At 42.3% G+C, this 22,074-nt stretch overlaps 1 protein-coding gene and 1 pseudogene across 6 annotated transcripts in view; both read left to right on the top strand.

Moving 5' to 3' along the window:
• Positions 1 to 22,074, top strand: part of SPIDR (scaffold protein involved in DNA repair) — a 340,912-nt gene that overhangs the window by 75,210 nt on the left and 243,628 nt on the right. For all 6 annotated transcript variants that reach the window (XM_073331247.1, XM_073331245.1, XM_073331242.1 and 3 more), the window contains one exon: positions 15,219 to 15,475. In XM_073331247.1, coding sequence (XP_073187348.1) covers positions 15,219 to 15,475 — 257 coding nt within the window. The remainder of the gene's footprint in view (positions 1 to 15,218; positions 15,476 to 22,074) is intronic.
• Positions 11,229 to 11,348, top strand: LOC140908020 (5S ribosomal RNA; annotated as a pseudogene).

The following is a 22,074-nucleotide window of genomic DNA, read 5'->3' as shown; positions in this document are numbered from 1 at the left end:
CTCTTCAGAGTGTACACCAGGCAGCCTGCTGCCCAGTCCCTGCAATAAGTGCTGGCCCCTCAGGCTCTCTGTAGCTTAAATACATCATCTCCCAGAACTTCCCTGAGCCTTCTAATTTACCTCTTCAAGGTGTGGCATATAGCACACAAACATTTGCACAGGATTCTAATGCATTATTGTTTTTTTCTTTAATAACATGAGAAATACACAGATACACACAAAAATAATAAACCATACTCTCATGTTCCTACCCTCAGCACTCCAGAGCATTTTTTGGGCTAGGGTCAGGGTCAGGGTCAGGGCCGTCCAGAGTCCTTTGATTTCAGTGCATGAGTTAGGTTCCAAAACATAGAACCTTCTCTGCCAGCTCACCTACTCTGACTGTGGCTGGTACGTCCAATTCCCTTCTGCACAAACTTTCTGCATGTGTCTCCAAGTTCCACCCCACCATTTATGACCTCCTGCTTTTGTCACCTCTGTCTCTGTCCTGCTTGGGAAATTTCCGCACTCTAACTCTCCAGCCTTCTGTTGAGAGAAGTCCTAGAGAACTGTTGTTCTCCCCAGGTAGGGCCTATTCAGGTGCTGATAGTGCTTGCCTTTCAGATATTTTGCCTACTCTGGGAGGTACATGCTTATAGGCTTGTCAGCAATTTTCAAATGAACAATTTAATAAAATTAACCAGAATTTGTAAGTTATACATAGGTCCCCCAAATCATCACAACTTGCTCACAATAAAGTTAAAAACCTTACAACTAATGACATAATAAAATGATTGTTGCCATATGTGCGTGGTGACAGTAAAGTGCTCTTTCTTGAGGTTTAACTTTTAAATGAGTTTTGTGTCTTTCATTTTAAAACATACTTATTTCAAATACGCAAAACCAAAATAACCTTATACATAAAACTGTATTTGGGGAAAAACAGATGATATCATAATATCATGTGGTGACGATGATGATGATACTTTTTCCATTCCCCTAGTATCTCGGTAGTATGTTAAACAGCTGCTGCTAAAGTTAGACATTTTTAGATTGGCAACTCTGGATAACTTGCATCCAAGAGTTTTAAAAAAGCTGGCTGAGGACCTGACTGGACCGTTAATGTTAATATTCAATAAATCTTGGAACACCAGAAAACTGAGGGAAGTTTAATTTTGTGCCAATATATAAAAAGTGTAAATGGGATGACCAGGGTGGTTATAGTTCTTTGAGTCAGACATTGATCCTGGGTAACATAACTGAGTGGTTTCAGAGTAGCAGCCGTGTTAGTCTGTATTCGCAAAAAGAAAAGGAGTATTTGTGGTACCTTAGAGACTAACCAATTTATCTGAGCATAAGCTTTCGTGAGCTACAGCTCACTTCATCGGATACATTCAGTGGAAAATACAGTGGGGAGATTTATATACATAGAAAACATGAAACAATGGGTGTTAGCATATACACTGTAACAAGAGAGTGATCACTTAAGGTGAGCTATTACCAGCAGGAGAGCGGGGGGGGGAGCCTTTTGAAGTGATAATCAAGGTGGGTCATTTCCAGCAGTTGACAAGAACGTCTGAGGAACGGTGGAGGAGGGGAATAAACATGGGGAAATAGTTTTACTTTGTGTAATGACCCATCCACTCCCAGTCTCTATTCATGCCTAAGTTAATTGTGTCCAGTTTGCAAATTAATTCCAATTCAGCCGTCTCTCGTTGGAGTCTGTTTTTGAAGTTTTTTTGTTGAAGAATTGCGATTTTTAGGTCTGTAATCGAGTGACCAAAGAGACTGAAGTGTTCTCCGACTGGTTTTTGAATGTTATAATTCTTGATGTCTGATTTCTGTCCATTTATTCTTTTACGTAGCGACTGTCCAGTTTGACCAATGTACATGGCAGAGGGGCATTGCTGGCGCATGATGGCATATATCACATTGGTAGATGTGCAGGTGAACGAGCCTCTGATAGTGGCCCCACAGTATGCCAACATTTTTATGGCTGACTTAGAACAACGCTTCCTCAGCTCTTGTCCCCTAATGCCCCTCCTCTAATTGCGCTACATTGATGACATCTTCATCATCTGGACCCATGGAAAAGAAGCCCTTGAGGAATTCCACCATGATTTCAACAATTTCCATCCCACCATCAACCTCAGCCTGGACCAGTCCACACAAGAGATCCGCTTCCTGGATACTACAGTGCTAATAAGCGATGGTCACATAAACACCACCCTATAGCGGAAACCTACTGACCGCTATTCCTACCTATATGCCTCCAGCTTTCATCCAGACCACACACCACCATCCATTGTCTACAGCCAAGCTCTATGATACAACCGCATTTGCTCCAACCCCTCAGACAGAGACAAACACCTACAAGACCTCGATCAAGCATTCTTACAACTACAGTACCCACCTGCTGAAGTGAAGAAACAGACTGACAGAGTCAGAAGAGTACCCAAAAGTCACCTACTCCAGGACAGGCCCAACAAAGAAAATAACAGAATGCCACTAGCCATCACCTTCAGCCCCCAACTAAAACCTCTCCAACGCATCATCAAGGATCTACAACCTATCCTGAAGGACGACCCATCACTCTCACAGATCTTGGGAGACAGGCCAGTCCTTGCTTACAGACAGCCCTGCAACCTGAAGCAAATACTCACCAGCAACCACAGACCACACAACAGAACCACTAACCCAGGAACCTATCCTTGCAACAAAGCCCGTTGCCAACTGTGTCCACATATCTGTTCAGGGGACACCATCATAGGGCCCAATCACATCAGCCATACTATCAGAGGCTCGTTCACCTGCACATCTACCAATGTGATATATGCCATCATGCGCCAGCAATGCCCCTCTGCCATGTACATTGGTCAAACTGGACAGTCGCTACGTAAAAGAATAAATGGACAGAAATCAGACGTCAAGAATTATAACATTCAAAAACCAGTCGGAGAACACTTCAGTCTCTTTGGTCACTCGATTACAGACCTAAAAGTGGCAATTCTTCAACAAAAAAACTTCAAAAACAGACTCCAACGAGAGACGGCTGAATTGGAATTAATTCGCAAACTGGATATAATTAACTTAGGCTTGAATAGAGACTGGGAGTGGATGGGTCATTACACAAAGTAAAACAATTTCCTCATGTTTATTCCCCCCCTCCACCGTTCCTCAGACGTTCTTGTCAACTGCTGGAAATGACCCACCTTGATTATCACTTCAAAAGGTCCCCCCCCCCTCCTGCTGGTAATAGCTCACCTTAAGTGATCACTCTCTTGTTACAGTGTATATGCTAACACCCATTGTTTCATGTTCTCTATGTATATAATCTCCCCACTGTATTTTCCACTGAATGCATCCGATGAAGTGAGCTGTAGCTCCCGAAAGCTTATGCTCAAATAAATTTATTAGTCTCTGAGGTGTCCAAAGTACTCCTTTTCTTATAAGTGAGTGGCTGATGCTGCACTCAGTTAATAAAGAATTAAAGGAGGGTAATATAATGAATTTCAATCAACATGGGTCTATGGAAAATAAATCCTGTCAACCTAACTTGATATTTTTATTTTGATGAGATTACAAGCTTGGTTGATAGAGGTAATGGTATTGATATAATATACTTAGACTTCTGTAAGGCATTTAACTTGGAAGTTCCTGTTAATTATCTGGATTATTGCTGAACGTAAGCCAAAGTTCACTTTACTTCTCCTTTTAAAAAGTGTAAACAGAAAAAATACAAAACATTTTGAGTAACTCTTGCTTAACAATGAAAAGTGCCATTAACGAGAAGTGGGGGCGGGGTGTTAGAGAGTGTTGGATGTTTATCTGGGCATCTGGCAGCGTCCATTCCAGGAGGCCTCTTGCTCCTCAGTGGCTACACTGTCTCCCAGGCAAGGCCACTGGGTGCCTGCAATGCTGGGCAAGCTGCACAGGAGCTCCTCTTAGCAGGGAGGAGGCTCAAATTGCAGCCAGCTACTTTGTTGCTGAAGAGCCAGGTGATTAAGGTTGCCACTCAGTCGGGTTTTACCCAGACAGTCTGGTTTTTGGCTTCTGCGTCTGGGTGCCATTTAGGGTTGCCAGGGGCCTGGTTTTCAATTGAAAAATCCAGTCGAAAAGGTGACCTGGAACCCTAAATGGCACCCAAACTAAAAGTCTGGTTACTGTGGAACAGGAGGAAGCGCTGGTCATTAATACATGCCCAACCCTACCTAGCTAGGTCTGCGTCCTACCTGCAGGCAGGCTTCTTGAGATGATCCAGTGGGCAATGGGTGGAGAGAGGGAGAGGAACAAGTAATGGGGATGTGGTCTCGGGGGAAGAGGCAGAGAGGGGTCTTGGGAGAAAAGGTGGAGTGGGGTCTCAGGTCCAGTTACCAGCAGTTAGAAAGATGGCAAACCTCAGCTGATTCTCTTCAGAGCTGTAGTCAGACCTTTATCCACTGGACCTTACTGGCCTCCTGTCCGACTCCCCTGCCCAACTTCCCTGTGGAGACAAGAGGGAATTCCCCATGCATCCTCTGCCTCCCAGGCCTGCAGGGACCAGGCTACAGCCTCTGCAGGGCAAAGAATATAGAGAAAGCTCCTGCTCTGCTACAGCATTGGGGGAGGGAAGGGGAGAGGGCTTTGATCTCAGGGTTCCCTGCAACTGCAGGTTTTGCAGTTGCTCCGAACCAGCCATGTACGCCTGCATCTTTTAGAACGAAAGGATCTCTGGTGGTGAGATACAGAACTTTGTAGTTTCGCCTCAGTAGCTCCAGCTGTGTGGCTCAGCGCAAGCTGAAAGCTAGGCTTAGGAGAGAGCCATCCAGATGTGCACCAGATGAGAGTATAATGCTGATTGGCATACAAGAAACCACTAAATAAAGTGACTATGCTGGCATGGTCAGTGAGTCTTTCACTATTATGGCTGAAAGCAGTCAGGAGTGTACATTTTGCTTCTTGAGCATTTTCTGGTGTGCTGTAATTCATGCAGCAACTTTTCATGTGAAACAGATTTATTAAAGAGTTTTTGGTACATCGCTTCCAACAATCTCACATACCACCACTGGTACACATATTTCATTTGGGACCTCCTAGATGTACTAGGTGATGGACACATTAGAAGTACCTGAGGAAGAGAGTGAATTGAGATGACTGCTTATCCCCATATCTTGTTTCTTATTCCTCTGTGGTTTAGGGTGGGTTAATGCAGCCCTTGTTAAACATTGTCCTCAACTTGTTGAAAAGATTATCAAAGAAAACACTACATCTAGCAACCTGAAATTCCTCACAGATTTATAGAAACGTAATGTCAGCACATTCCATGGAATCTAGCAGGCATAACATTTCAATATCTACTCATTAGTGGCTTATATAGTTATAAAAATCTGAATTATAAAAGTTGAAATTGGTAAACTTTTTAATTATTCTTTTACAATAGCACATATACTGGATTTTTATTAAACTCAGTCTCCTGCCTTCCACGTTGCTACTGTCCTCCTTAGATGCTTGGAGACTGGCCAAGCAGAACTACTCACTCTGCTAACAGGGTGTGTTTTACAAGCAGATGAGCAATGTTGACAGCATATTTTTTGTCTGTATAATGCATGCAATTCTGCTAAATGTAATACATTTCCCCAAAAACTTCCCAGGGACAGCACACCTGCCCAGTTTCTGATGACTTACTTTCCCTCCTGTCCCCACCTCTCTACAGATTAATGCACACTCTGTGATATTATATCAATAAACTTAGCATATTTCTCCCAAAAACAAAGAATTCTAGTAGAGTGCATTTAATGTAAATTTCTTTTTGCTCACTTTTCTTGGGTATAGTTAGGAGATGCTGTTTGATCTAACCGGGAAAACAAATTAATGCTTTCTCCATTCTGCTGCTAGTGCCCTCAGTATGCATGTATTGTTATCATCATTATTAACAATCCCTAAAAATGACATGATGCTTCAGACGTGTAGAAAAGACACATTCCCTACCATGAAGAGTTTATAGTCTAAAATAGACAACACCAATAAAAATAAAACCTGGCATGATATCTTACAAAAGGTAGGCATGGGAGAGATTTTGTGTGGGAGATGAGAAGGCAGGGAGAAGTAAAAAGTTTAGGGAGGGGTTTGAAGGAGGTAAGATGTTCTAGGCATAGGGGACAGAGCCTTGTGAGTTGTGAAGCAAGAAGTGGGGCAAAGGGGAAGGGCAGTCAAGCAAGAGGTTTGGGAGGAATGCAGTGGGAGTGGGAGAAAATGAGTGCACTATAATGTTCCTTAAGTGCTGTAACCTAAATTCCCCAGCACTGCAGGAGCTGTTAGTGTGGAGCAGTCTGCTGAAACTTTGAAAATAGAACATTAATCCTGTGTTTGTGCATGCATCCGCTGAAGTGAGTTGTAGCTCATGAAAGCTTATGCTCAAATAAATTGGTTAGTCTCTAAGGTGCCACAAGTACTCCTTTTCTTCCTGTGTTTGTGTGTGCACCTGGATTTATTCCCATAAGATTGTACTGAGAGCAGAGATGTAAATGGAAGCAAGATTGAGTCCATCAATAAGCTCTGCTCCAGTTTACCCTTGAAAAATGCAGACCATCAGAAGTAGTACCTCCTCCCCGCCCCCCACTTGCGCTGATAAGTGAACATTACTTCTGAAGCCTCTGACAAAAAATTTCATACCGATTGTGAACAAATCTGTCTACGTGGCCAGCTCAGATGAAGGGGTCTAAGGACTGAAATGATGTTTAGATAATCCAGTTTAGTTCAAAGTACAGGTTGGTGGTGATTGCTCTTTGGCAGATCTGAACTACCTGAAGTTGCTGGAAGAGGAGGAAATGGACTAGTTTGTTGGAGTTTTGGCTGCTGGCACAGAGTCATGTCTAAATCTGAAATAGAGTACCTGCTCAGAATTCAGCATTATGGCATAAGTGGCACTTGTGCTTATACCAAGCTGTTCTGATCCCTTCTTTAGATAAGAGCTTGAAACATGCTAAAGATTTTACTTCTAGTACATAGGATTTATTCCTGAATAAAATTCTCTCATTTCAAAATCAAAATCTTGGCAATTCTGCCCTATTTTCTATACAAGAATATGGTCTTAAAACCTAGTTCTAATATAGTTTTTCCCTGTTCAATTTAGGCAACCAAAATGTTAGAAACCAGTTTTGCAAGAATTGTATTTATACTGTTTTTACTCATGGTTCTGAAACTCTGTAGAAGGGGCCAAAGAGGTGCTTCAAGTTACAAACTTAATTCCTTATTTAAGAACAGGTTTTTTTTTCTGATTCAGTAGGAGTTTAGTCTGAGTAGGTATCTTAGGATTTACATATAAATAATATTTGACTCTGTAGTGCCTTTCAATTGAGTCATCTTGTATTATGTCCAGGCTTTAACCCAGAGGATTACCAATCTCAAAAAACTGGGTTTTTCCACTCATTTTCATAAATGAAACTGAACACATAACTACCTAAAGCAAAACACTATTGAATAGAAAAGGAGTACTTGTGGCACCTTAGAGACTAAGCGCTCCTTTTCTTTTTGCGAATACAGACTAACACGGCTGCTACTCTGAAAACTATCGAATAGGTTTAACGGTTGATGTGGTGATAGCTCTCATACAGTTACTAATAGAAAGATAGTAATAACTAGCGACTTTAATGTCAGAAATACAGAAATGGTCCTTATATAAGTGACAGCAAGGATGAAGAGACTTCAGTGTTGTTGTTGGCCAAAATTTTCAAATTTAGGTGCCTAAAGATAAGTAAGTAAGTTTCTGCATAAAAGTGGCCTGATTTTCAGTGGTGCTAACCATCTACACCTATTGAGCCTATTGATATTACACTAGTGCCCACAAGACCTCAATCAGATCAGGACTCAATTGTACTGGATGCTACATAGTTACATGGAAGACATGGTATTTGTCCTGCGGAGCTTGCAAATCTAATTAAGGACAAGATATAAGTGAGTGTAAGATTGAGAGAGGTTGAGAGTAACTGTAATACATAGGCTAGTTATGTGCACAGGTTGATCCAAATAATTTTAACAATTTTTTGAAAAATAGATACATGTCCATAATCTTCATTGTCTCTCAACCTGACATAACTGGAAGAAATTGAAGATATTCTTGTGTGATGATGAATCAGAGATTAGACAAGGCAATAAAACCATATCTGGAGTTCCAGCATTGAGACTTAAACAGTTATCAGGTTAATGGAGAAAACAGGTTCTGTTCACTTGTGCTACAAGTTGATGGAGTGAACAGTAGCACTATTTAAGATAGAAAAATCAAATCACAAAATCCCTGAATTTGAGGCCTATCTACATTACAAAGACAATGGTGTAAAGGGGCTCAGTTACAACATGGCTGTTCCAACTGCCTAGATTGCAAGCAAGTCTTCTTCACACAGTCATATTTATAATATGGGCAGGGCCTCGAAGTAACCCTAAAACTGCATCTTTGTAAATTGTCACTTAGCCAGTCATTTCCTTCTTTTAACCTGGTCTCCTCTCTCCAATAGATAGCACTTTGTCTTACTGTGCTTGTTAGTTTGATCTGTTTGTGCATTCAAAACTTCATTTTAATATTATAGCTGGCAAGTGCCTTTGGAAATAAAAATTAAAGGGGGGCACTTTTTTGTGTGTAAAAGTTTACTTGGACTGAGCAAGTGGCCTCTACTATTTCTATTACGAGGATCTATGCCTTAGACCAGTGGTTCCCAAACTGGGGTTTGCGAACCCCTGGGGGTTCTCAGAACGTTACAGGGGGTTCTCCAGAAAAATTTCACTAATGGCAGCCAGAGGACATTGAAGGCAGCAGGTGGGACCTGGTTGCAGGGCAGACAGCCTGAGCCCCAGGGAGACTGGGGCTGGGCAGTTGGGGCTGGAAGCTCGAGCCCTGTCCCTGCGAGTGGGGGAGCCGGCAGCCTGAACCCTGGCACTTCACTTGGGGCTGGCAGCCTGAGCCCCAGGGACAGCGGGGCCAGGCAGTTGGGGCCGGCAGCCCAAGCCCTGCCCCTGTCAGCCGGGGAGCCGGCTGCCCAAACCCCAGGGAGAGCGGGGCTGGGCAGTTGGGGCTGGCAGCCTGAGCCCCGGCGATCAGCGGGACCTGCAGCCCGAGTTCAGTGGAGCTCAGTTGGCCAGGGCGGTCAGCGGGGTCCAGCAGCAGGAGCCTCATGGAGTGCGGAGGAAATTTAAACTTAAATCCCTGGAAATATTAATTTTTAGGAGGGGGTTCACAAGATTTCACAATTTAGTGAAAGGGGTTTACGGGCTGTTAAAGTTTGGAAACCTCTGCCTTAGACTAACCTGTTCTGAGACAGGCAGGCTGAAACAGCTTGCAGACATCTTCTGGACTAACCTGCTAAACCTGTTTGCCTCAAAAGGTGCTAATTCTGCTTAGAGTTGGAGACTAGAGGAATCCTGTAGCTTCTATTTCTTCCTCCCTGCCACTGGCTCCCCACTCCTTTTTACCTAGCTAAAGCTTCACTAACATGGAACTTTCCCACTAGGTCAGTGGAAAAATCTGTTCTGTTACAAGTTAAATCTGTTCTCTTGAGGTTTTACAAAATCGCAGCAGAAAAATGAATTTTTGGAGGAGCAAAACCATGTTTCAGCCTCTTCTTTCATTTGTGTTTTCTGAAACAAGTGGTGCTGCATGCAGTATGTTGGCAAATGAGTATTGCGTATTGGAAGGAGGTAGGATTGTGTGTATGATGACGTGCATTTTTTTCTTTGAGAAGTCAGTGCTAGCCGTGCTTTTTCTGAACCAAGGTAGTATCATCTGAACAAGGAATCAGAGCCACTCTGTAACAATGGAGATCATTTGTTTTTCATTTCTGTTACTCTTTTTTGAGGCAATGGGTGTTAGTTGCTTGTAATAGAAGCCACAAAATTTCCTCATTCAGGTTGAACTCTTTCCCACTACTCTTGAACAATATTCTAAGCAAGATCTCATTTGTCCCTCCTCTTGCTTATTGGGGTTACTGTTTCCTCTAACAGACAGTTACTGTTACTACAGTTATTGTCCACCTGAAGAAGGTGAACAGTTTCCTGAAACAAATGACACTATGTAAAATTGCCTGACAGGAGGTACCTCTAGAACAAACATCAAAGGTTGTGCAGAAATCAGAACAGGAGTATACCATTTTGGTGTCTTTTGAGTATTGTGCTTTGATCTCCAGTCATTTTAGGGAGCATCCTATTTTTTAATTTTTCTCTTTTTTTCTCTTTTCATTTTAGTATTCACATAGATAGCTTGTAAATAGGTGAGAGGTTACAGTAGGATTCCACAGAAGCTGGGAATGGGCAACAGGGGACAGATCACTTGATGATTACCTGTTTTGTTCATTCCCTCTGATGCACCTGGCATTAGCTACTGTTGGAAGACATGATACTGGGCCAGAGGGACCTTTCGTCTACCCAGTATGGCCGTTCTTATGTTCTTAAGGCATGTTGTCTGTGAACATCTGCAGGCTTAGACCAAATCCCTTCCAATTCCTTCACCCGATGGAAATTTTTCAAAAACTGTCCAATAGGCTTTCAGTGACAATACATGTTAGTACTAATGCTTTGAATTTGATCACATGTATACTTGGGGTAACCTGCAGCTAATAAAGTAGCTAATGCAAACACAGCTTCTGGTATTGTGATCCTGACAGGACTTTCAACCTTAGAAGTGTCAGAACTGGTCAATATTTCAACGGGGGACCTCCAAAGAAAAACCAGTGTGTTGTTCCAGGAAGTGGTGCTGTTAATTTAGAAGCTGATCCTCTTCCCTTAGAGACAGTAATGAACCCATGCCCTGACATCATGAGAGGAGCTGTGCTGCCGGGATTAACGTCTTTCTGATGAGTCATTAAAAATGAGGTGCTAACCACTTGTTAAAGATCTCATAGCACTGTTTAGAAGAGATCGGGTATTTGGCTCTGGTTAAATTCTAATTTGAGAAACTACCACTTGTCGTATACAATTTTTTCTGCAGATACAAGTGGATGTAGCCTTCTTTCTCACTATTTATCCTAAATGATTATGTAATGTTTCTGTGCACGGTTAAACAGCTACTGCATTCCACCCCAGAGGACGGTTGCATTTCATTGTCGATGTAAGCGGCTATGTTGTGGCTTTTGTTGAGGTTGGGAGTGGTGGTTGGTCAGCGTACTCAGGAGAGGCAACTGTTACCAGTTTTTTTTAAAGGGTGCAGTTGCACTCTCTGTGGTGTCAGCCTCAGAGTAATAATGCGTACAGAAGGGGATGTGGAGCATTGAGCAGGCCCAGTCACTTCCCATTTTGCATACCACCCTGAACACGCCCGATCTCGTCTGATCTCGGAAGCTAAGCAGGGTCGGGCCTGGTTAGTACTTGGATGGGAGACCTCCTGGGAATACTGGGTGCTGTAGGCTTTGGGGGGAGGGATAGCTCAGTGGTTTGAGCATTGGCCTGCTAAACCCAGGGTTGTGAGTTCAATCCTTGAGGGGGCCATTTAGGGATCTGGGGCAAAAATTGGGGATTGGTCCTGCTTTAAGCAGGGGGTTGGACTAGATGACCTCCTGAGGTCCCTTCCAACCCTGATATTCTGTGATTCTATGATATGGAGCACATCCGACTGTGCGAGTGCATGTGCACAGAGGGATTGCCAGGAAGCTTCCTGCACTTTTTCTTTCCCTCGTGCACCCAAACAAGCAGCCACAATTTGATCTGTACTTTACAAAGTAATTTGGTGTCCTTTGGGATGAAAGGCATTGCAAAAATATAAGCTATTAATATTATAAATACATTGCATTATTGCTCCAGATAGGAAGTTTCAATTAATCTCCGCCATCAGTTTGGGCTTGCAGCTCCAAAAAATTGAGAGCTAGTGATTTATCTATCTTATTACTCCTTTTTGTCGTCATGGTTAACTCAGCCCACGCATTACTATTTAATCTCACAGACACTGTCTGCTCTCTCTATGGATATGCTGTCAGAAGAAAGGTGGTGTCTCCTATGGTACTGCACACACAAAAGCCTATACCCAAGAATTTACCGCAGCAGTGCCGTCCTGGCAGCAGGGCCAGTGGCCAGCACAATGGCCTTACTGGAATGCCTGGGGCATGCTGGTTATGCTAATGCCCCCATCTCACCAAGTGTTGGTCACTGTGTTGGACAATCACCAAACGGCACCGGACTGAGTGCGTGAAGTGCAAGCAGATGCTGAGGTGGAGGGACAGGTGCCCACTCTGAGATCCCCTCCTGCCGGGGGATGATGCTCCGGGTCCTCCCCCAGGGGTTCAGTCATCCTCATCCTCTCCAGATGAGGCTGTGGCGGAGCCCATTCATGCTAGCCCATCAGACGACTTTAAGAAGCACCAAGCCCCACTCCAAAGCGTGGCCACTAACTTAGGTCTAGAGTGGAAGAGATGGTGGAGCAATCAGACGCTTTGTTTAATGTGCTTTCTGCATCCATCCCTGCACGCGCTCCCAGTGCATGAAGGGGTCCTAAAGATTATCAAAGCCCTCTGGCAAACCCCATTCTCAAGCCTGCCCACTTCCAAGAGGAGTGAGAAAAAGTTTTTCTTCCCTGCCAAGGGGTTCCAATCCTTATACATGCCCCTGCCCCCAGTGTCATTAGTTTTTTGTTTCGGTGGCCAACGAGAAAGACAGGCAAGGGCATTCTAGTTCCACCCCCAAAAATAAGGAGGTTAAGAGACTAGACCTTTTCCGGCTTTCAGTGACAGTACATGTTAGTACTCTCCTCGCTTATTCTAAAAAAAAATCACAAGATGGGATTTCTTGGGAAATTAATAATTTTAATATGTGTATAGTAGTAAATTCCAACAAAAATATTGCCTTGATTTAGGGGGGAAAACACTTAAGCATGTGTTTAACTCCCATTAAATTCAATGGGTCTTAAGCACATCCTTAGAGTTAAGAGCATGTTTAATTGCTTTCCTCATTTGGGATCTATGTGCACAAACTACTTCATGTTTGCATCCCTTTTTTTGTTTTTGATGTGATGGGTATTACAGCCATTTATCCCAGTAAACTCAAATCTCTCCAAAAGCAAAAGAATGTATCCAAGGGCTATCTAAAAATAAAGAGCTGGTGTACTAATTTATTACTGTGTGAAACCTTTTTATTTCTGGTTGCATTTCCAGGAGGAAAGCATTGTCCTAAAAAAAACCCAAACAACCCCCCCACCCCACTGTTTGCTAAAATACAATGTTGTTAATCGTTGTGTTTAATATTAGCCTGCTTTTTGGCGGACGGGGGGCTTAAATACATTTTTTTGCCATTCTTTTCCTTCTGAGTAATTTTTAAAAGTCCTTCCAACTCTTCTTTTTGAAAGCACATGTATGTTCTTTGAAAATTAACCATGCATCTCATAATTTACACTAATCTTGCGCTGGAGAAAAATTTAGAGAACTTTTTAAAAAATACACAGTTAAACACAATGTTCTGTTGCTAATAATTAGGTTAATTATTGACAGATGACACTGCTAGCTTCTTGAGAGGAGGCACTAACCTCAGTTATCATGATGGCACCAATGATTTAAAGTCTTCATTGGAGATTTTGTCTGCCTTGCTGACTCCATGGGGAAAAGATAGTCTGTGGTCAAGGGCACTGTTAACTGATGAAAATTTGACCTTGAGCAAGTCACTTACTCTCTCTCTTTTTTCAGTTCCCCTTCTGTAAAGTGAGGATAATACTTTAAAAGAGCCAAATAGACTGATAATTGTGACGATAATTCTGAGTCATGTATCTTGTCTACACTGAGGCCTTCTTTTGTCAAACTGTCCCAGTGCTGCAACAGCACTATTATAGTTCCACTGGCAATAGAGGGACTACTAGTGTAGACCAGCCCCCAGCAATTTCACTGTGGTGTCATATCACCTGTCTTAGAGCAGTGACGGGGCGACAGGTTTGTATAATTTTTGGTGGTGCTCAGAACAGGTCCAAGTCCTGTCCTGCCCCCCACACCTGCCTAAGGCTCTGGGAGGGAGTTTAGATGTGGGAGGGGTGCAGGCTCTGGGCTGGGGCAGGGGGTTGGGATGCAGGAGGGGGTGCAGGGTTTGGGTCCTGGGTGTGGGGTCTGGGTTGGGACAGGGGTTGGGCTGCAGGAGGGGGTTTGGGCTGCAGTTTCTGGGAGAGAGTTTGGGTGCGGGAGGGGTGTGGGCTCTGGGCTGGGACAGGGGGTTGGGGTGCAGGAGGAGGTGTGGGAGGGAGTTTGGGGTGCTGGGTGTAGGAGGGGGTGTGGGCTCTGGAAGGGGGTTTGGGTGCTGGGTGCAGGCTCTGGGCTGGGACAGAGGGTGGGGGTCAGGGGCATGTGGATGTGCCAGGGATGAGGAGTTTGGGGTGCAGCAGGCAGGCTGGGACAGGGGGCCAGAGAGGAGGACTCTCCCCAGTGCTCTCCCCGCCAGCAGCAGCGAGCTCCGGGGGGGAGGGAAAAGGGGGCCACTCCTCAGCACCACACTCACCCAAGCCACCCCAGCTGCTGATGCTCAGGTGGTCCAGCTAGGATAAGCCCTCGGAGTCCCCTGCTGGGGGAAGGGGGGCTGTCATATACCTCCTCCTCCCTCCCTCCTTCCTCCCTCTGCAGGCGCAGCAGCCGTCTCAGCCTGCCCCCATCGCCACTCCCTTGTAGCCAGCTGTGGCAGCAGCCGGCGAGGGAGTGCAATGCGGAGCTGCAGGGGGCAGCCACCCGCTGCCCAGGGCAGGCAGGGATGCTCTGGGGAGGTGGCAGGCAGGCCCCATGGGACGTTCCAGGGGAGGCGCACAGGAATGGCAGGCAGGGCTGGAGGAGAGACCCAGCCACAAACATTGGTGGAGCTGGGCTCTCCAGGCCCTGAATTTGCTGGAGCCCGGATACCACGGGCCCGTACAACTTACCGTCCCTGAGCAGTGATGGGAGAATTTGAAGAAAACCTCAATGTAGACAAGGCTCATGAGTCAGCTTTGGTAGAAGTTACAGGCCTTAATGTTCTACAACATCCTCTGCCATGAGATTTTGTATAGCAGTGTATAAAAACATTACTTAAAGGAATCATGTCCATTCTCTGAGCCGGAAATTAGGAGTCCTAAGGGGCAGCTTTAAGTCCCTTTAGAACAAAGCTGACTTAACCTAGTATTTCAATAAAGCTGGATAGTCAGTAAAGAGATCTTTAGATTGTTGGAGTCAACTGTTTTCCCCAACTTGACAAACCTACATCCAAAAAATAAATCGGATGTACTCTTCTGTCAGTGTATGTTCAGACTTGATGCTCTATGTTTGTTCTTATTTTCATATGTCCAGACAGTTTCAACAGAAATTTCTGAATATTCATCTGAGAGTGAAAACCTGGAAGAAGGCCAGGTGGACACAGAGTCTCCTAATTTTGGATTTAGCAAAAAGCTACAATCAAGTTCTGAAGCAGATCTGGCACAGGCTACAGGCAGATCTGCAAGTGACTGGCTAAAATCTGCACAGGCCCTTCTGCAGACACCTAAGAAACAATCAGAGAAGACTTCAAGGACTCCAGAAGATTCTGCAAAGAAAAGGAAATTGCTGAGGTAGATTACAATTCTTTTTCAAGGAAAAGCTTCAAATGAAAAAATCAGAATTAACCAACATTTATCAAAAACAGAATCTATTATAAGATTAATTTCTTTTTATAGTTAAAATTTTAAAGAAGGAAAATTTACTAAGACGCTCTCTCATCTGCTAACAGGCAAACTGTAAAAAAAAAAAAAAAAAAAAGAGCGAGAAAAAGCATTTTCTGTTTTGAAATCAGTGAGGAAAGCACTGGATTTTGAACTCCAGCTCTCTAAGTTTCAGTATAGTTTAGCTTTTTCAATAGTGATTTAAAATGCCTTACAGACACTAATTCTATCCCCCTTGCCAGCTTTTTTAGGCCAGACTGCAGGGGTAAGTGAGCTTTAGGGTTGAAGTCAGAACAGAAGTACAGTAGAACCCCGTTTATCCGAGCCTCCATTATCAGGCTCTCTGTATTAAATGAACCACCAGCACACACACGAATATTGGAAATTGACACTGCAGGTCCAGATGGCAGGGCTCCGGCTTTTTTGCATTCTGTAGCATAACCACATGGTGTGACTAGCCATCAGGGATTGATGGACCCCGTCAGGTTTCAGAATTCTCGAAAGAACAAAACTGTAGTTGGTGGCCCATTCTGGTGCTGTGCTGGTAGTACATCATTGTCCTCTTTAGTTCTCAGCTGTCAGAACTGTAGCTCCTAAGCATCCTCTCATTATATACATCAATCTTGTATGTCACTTTGTGCAATCCTATCCCTTAGTAGAAGTAAACAAAAATAAATCCATTCAATTTTCCCAAAATAGGGAAAGAACAGGTTAGAGAATACTAAGATAAGTTAAATATGTTCAAGTTGGCAAGGCCTGATGAAACTTATCATACGGTACTTAAGGAACTAGCTGAAGCAATCTTGGAACCATTAGCAGTTATTTTTCAGAACTCATGGAGGACAAGTGAGACCCTGAGGACTGGCGAAGGACAAACATATCACCTATCTTTATAAAGGGGAACAAAGAGGACACCAGGAATTATAAACCAGTCAGCCTAACTTTAATACCTGGAAAGTTACTGGAACAAATTATTAATAGGGCTGTCAAGTGATTAAAAAAATTAATTGCGATTAATTGTGCGATTAAAAAAATTAATTGCATGATTAATCGCACTGTTAAACAATATTAGAATACCGTTTAAATATTTTTGGATGTTTTCTACATTTTCAACACAGAATACAAAGTGCACAGTGCTCACTTTATATTTATTTTTGATTACAAGTATTTGCATTGTAAAAACCAAAATAAATAGTATTTTTCAATTCACCTAATAGAAGTACTGTAGTGCAATCTCTTTATCACGAAAGTTGAACTTACAAATGTAGAATTATGTACAAAAAAATTGCATTCAAAAATAAAACAATGTAAAATTTTAGAGCCTACAAATCTACTCAGTCCTACTTCTTGTTCAGCCAATCACTAAGACAAACAAGTTTGTTTACATTTACAGGAGATAATGCTGCCCACTTCTTATTTACAATGTCACCTGACAGCGAGAACAGGTGTTCACATGGCACTGTTGTAGCCGGCGTTGCAAAGTATTTATGTGCCAGATATGCTAAACATTCATATGCCCCTTCATACCTCTACCACCATTCCAGAGGACATGCATCTATGCTGATGACAGGTTCTGCTCAATAACAATCCAAAGCAGTGCAGACCGACGCATGTTGATTTTCATCATCTCAGTCAGAGGTCACCAGCAGAAAGTTGATTTTATTTTTTGGTGGTTCAGGTTCTGTAGTTTCCACATCAGAGTGTTGCTCTCTTAAGACTTCGGAAAGCATGCTCCACACCTCATTCCTCCCAGATTTTGGAAGGCACTTCAGATTCTTAAACCTTGGGTTGAGTGCTGTAGCTATCTTTAGAAATCTTACATTAGTATCTTCTTTGCATTTTGTGAAATCTGAAGTAAAAGTGTTCTTAAATTGAACAACGTGTGCTGGGTCATGATCCGAGACTGCTGTTACATGAAATATATGGCAGAATGTGGGTAAAACAGAGCAGGGGACATACAGTTCTCTCCCAAGGAGTTCAGTCACAAATTTAATTAACACTTTTTTTTTTTAACAAGTGACATCAGCATGGAAGCATGTCTTCTGGAATGGTGGCTGAAGCATGAAGTAGCATACGAATGTTTAGCACATCTGGCACGTAAAAACCTTACAATGCTGGCTACAAAAGTGCCATGCAAATACTTGTTCTCACTTTCAGGTGACATTGTAAATAAGACGAGGGCAGCACTATCTCCAGTAAATGCAAACAAACTTGTTTGTCTTAGCAATTGGCTGAACAAGAAGTAGGACTGAGTGGACTTGTAGGCTCTGAAGTTTTACATTGTTTTGTTTTTGCGTGCAATTACATAACAAAAAAAATCTACATTTGTAAGTTGCACTTTCACGACAGATTGTACTACAGTACTTGTCTGAGGGGAATTGAAAAATACTATTTATCATTTTTACAGTGCAAATATTTGTAATCAGAAATAATATACACTTTGCTTTCAATTACAACACAGAATATAAATCAAAAATATTTAATTTGAATTTAACAGTGATTAAAACTGCGATTAATCGCAATTAATTTTTTTGAGTTAATCACGTGAGTTAACTGTGATTAATCTATAGCTCTAATTATTAAACAATCCTCTAAGCCCTAGAGGATAATAGTGTTATAAGGAATAGTCAGGATGGATTTGTCAAGAACAAATCATGCCAAACCCATCTCATTTCTCCTCTTTTGACAGGGTTACTGGCGTAACGGATGGGGAGAAGCAGTAGATGTGATATATCTTGATTTTAGAAAGGCTTTTGACACAATCCCACATGACATTCTTATAAGCAAACTAGGGAAATGTGGTCTAGATTAATTTACTATAAGGTGGGTGCACAACTGGTTGAAAGACCAGACTTAAAGACTAGTTATCAGTAGTTCACTGTCAAACTGGGAGGGCATATCTAGTGGGAACCCGCCTGAGTCAATCCTGGGTCCGATACTATTCAATATTTTCAATAATGACTTGGAGTGGAGAGCATGCTTATAAAATTTGAAGATGACAACATGCAGGAAGGGTTGCAAGCACTTTGGAGGACAGGATTAATATTCAAAATGACCTTGACAAATTGGAGAACTGGTCTGAATTCAACAACATGAAATTCAATAAAGATAAGTGCGAAGTACTTAAGCTAGGAAGGAAAAATCAAATGTACAACTACAAAATGGGGAATAACTGACTCGCTGGTAGGACCACTGAAAAGGATCTGGGGTTATAGTGGATCACAAGTTGAACATGAGTCATCAGTGTGATGCAGTTGAGAAAAAGGTTAATATAATTCTGTATTAACAGGAGCGTTTGTACGTAAGACACGGGAAGTAATTATTCTGCTCTACTTGGTACTAGTAAGGCCTCAGTTGGAGTACTGTGTCCAATTTTGGGTGCCACACTTGAGGAAAGATGTGGACAAACTGCAAAGAATTCAGAGGAGAGCAACAAAAACAATAAAGGATTTAGAAAACCTGATCTGTGAGGAAAGGTTAAAAAAAAGACTGGGCATGTTTAGTCTTGAGGAAAAAGAAGACTGAGGTGGGAGATCAATTGTTTTCTATGTCCACTGAAGGTAGGACAAGAAGTAATGGCTTAATTTGCAGCAAGGGAGCATTAGTTTAGATATTAGGAAACGCTTTCTAACTGTAAGGGCAGTTAAGCTCTGGAATAGGTTTCCAAGGGACATGATGGAATCCCAGGTTAGAGAAACCCCCATCAGGGATAGTCTAGTTTTACTTGGTGCTGCCTCAGCACAGGGGGCTGGAGTTGTTAACTTCTCAAGGTCTCATCCAGCCCTATATTTCTATGATTCTTGATTGTATGTTACTGCACTGCATAGTAACTAGCTTCCAAGGGGTTGTTTTGTTATTAAGGAAGCAGTGTGACCATAACTAATGAGAGATGGATTATGCTGGTGTTCAGGTAGTAAAGTGTTGTTCCCATGCTTTCCACCACACACAGATCTTGAATTGGAGACCTTATCTACACTAAAAAAATTTGCATGTTTTTTACATCAGACAAGGCCAAAGGGAATGTGTAGCAGCCACCACCCTTTATGAATCTTATTTCTGCAGTCTGTTCGTTCACACCCATACCTTAGGATGAAATTGGGTATCTGTGTAAGTTCTTTCACTCTTAGAGTTCCATTATGAAGGATAGAAGGAAGAAAATACGAGGTTTTATAGAGTTCGTTGCATGGATTATACCAATAATTGTTTGTTCATAAAACTGGTAAACAAGGAAACTTAAAGACAAAGTGTAGATAAAATGTGATGAACAGTTGCTATAAAACTCAGCTTTTTGTGGCTGAAAATAAATGTCTGATGTGAAGGTTTTATGGGTTTCTAGCTTTTTCAAGTAAGATTTTATTTTCGTCAGCAAAACTGACCAGTTATTCTGAGGCCTGCTGGTCAGTTCAGGAAATGCAGACTTCGTACAATGTTAACTCTTCTGTTTCCAGATCTGTCACTTTGTAATATTTTTTTCCAGCTATCATGAATCTTTCCTGTATCAGTACAATTCCTTTTATACTTTATTAACATTCTTAGCTTGGATTGTTTTGAGCAGGTTAAGAAAGTTTTATTTAATTATTTGATATGTAATTGTACTATAGAACAGTGGGGTACTTAAGATTTGATCTGCTAGAATGCACGTATTCCTTTTCAAAGGACCAGAAAATACAGAATGTCCTGGTATTCCACACAGTAAAACACAACCAATTTCTATCGTACAAGGCCAGCAGAGGCCCTGAATATAAAATAAAATGCCAAGGGAAAAAGCTTGTTCATACTATCTAATTTGATCTGTTTTCCTCACATATGGATACAAGTAGTATGAAATCTTCACAGCTAAAGTCTAATTTCTCTGACATCCTGATCTGATAAAATACTGGAATTATAAATACTAAGTAAAATTTCACTAGATAATTTATTCCTGGACAAAGAGGACATAACTGAAATGCATCAGAGCTACTGCCTGGATGCATCATTTGTAAAAACTGCTTTGTTTGCTGATGGTTTGGCTGGCAGCCCTCACTAATGCATGATCCATGCACTTGTCAAAGATTGAAGGCTGTCTGTAAACTGAAAATGAGGCTGATGCCCCCTGCCTTGTTGTTCATGTCAGGTGATGTATATTAATGGAGGGAGCAGACAGCTTTTTGAGCAAAAAGACTTTTTACCTAAAACAAAAAATTCCCAATTGTAACTTTAAATTACTAGCTATTGCCTGTTTAGAATTGTCTAACAGGACATATCTGTGCCTTACCAAAGAGGAGTCAGTTTGGTGCCCTTTCCTTTTTGGCCCTGGAATCATAGTCTGGTGTTATGTGCAAGCTTTTGGGAGACAAATTGGCAGAGAAGTCTCTGAGCCAGAGATCGTGCCTCAGTATCTAGTCTGTAAGAGCAAAGGCAGGGAATCCATGGGGATACTTTGCTTTGTCTGGCTGCTGCTCTGGTCTCCGCTTCTATGCGGACTTCTCTTCCTTAGCCTTCTGCCATTTTTGTTTTGCCAGCAGTTGTATGAACAAATCAGCTACAGTTAAAATTCAAACCAGGAATAAAACCAAGAAAATAACTTATCATTGTGAACAAGGACACTTATTTGGATCGAGTTTCCATAGTTTTGGTAAGATTCTCCATGTGTCATAGGAGAGGTGGGTCATCTGTCCCTGAACTGTAGTCCTCTCCTCTGTTTACCTCCCCTCCTCAGGTTAGGGGCAAGAGACATGTGTGTCATATTTAGGCTCTCAGAGGTCGAAGAAATCCATATGTAGGCCTCCATGCCAGCTCCATGCCAGTTTAGAGCAGTAGTTTTCAACCTGTGGTCTGCAGACCCTGGAGGTCCACACACTATGCCTAAGATTTCCAAAGGGGCCTGCAGCTCTGTTCAGAAATGTTTAGGGTCTGCAAAGGGAAAAAGGTTGAGAACCATTGGTTTAGAAGGAGAGCGCTCTCTGCTTTTTTTTTTTTTTTTTTTTGGGCGGGGGTGGTTGGGCGGGAATGGATTAAGAAATTCCTGGTAAATTTTTCAACTTGAATTTTTGAAGTACGTGGTTAAAAAGGTAATTAATACCCTGGAAACTGAGGAGGCCCTAAACAAACCAGTCCCTAAACCTAGACCTCCCAAAAGTTTCTTCCTTCTTGTTTCAAACAGGGCCGTTAAATTCCGCTGATAAATTCAGTGGAGGTGGTTGTCCTGCTTAGAAGAACAGGAACACAAACTCTCCACCAAATCTTACCATATGCAGAAAGACAAATAGCAGGTTTGTAAATTTTACAAATGCAGTTTCATCCCTGGAAAGAATACTATTGTGCCTTTTTCCAGAGACATTTTTTTTGCTCAAGGGATCTGGGAAATTGGAAAACTGAAATCTCGCTTCATAGGAACCTTGACTCTTCAGTATTGCAAACATATATTTGTTTACTCGTTTGCAGGAGTTACAGTGGCATAGTGTTTAGGCACATCTTGCCCAATTTAAGATAAAAGAGGTAAAGACAGCGATTAAGAAGATGCATCTAGC

This window comes from Lepidochelys kempii, chromosome 2, assembly GCF_965140265.1.
Source record: "Lepidochelys kempii isolate rLepKem1 chromosome 2, rLepKem1.hap2, whole genome shotgun sequence".
Lineage (NCBI taxonomy): Eukaryota > Metazoa > Chordata > Testudines > Cheloniidae > Lepidochelys > Lepidochelys kempii.
Note: the sequence above shows the minus strand (reverse complement) of the source record. Positions and strands in the feature narration are given on the sequence as shown.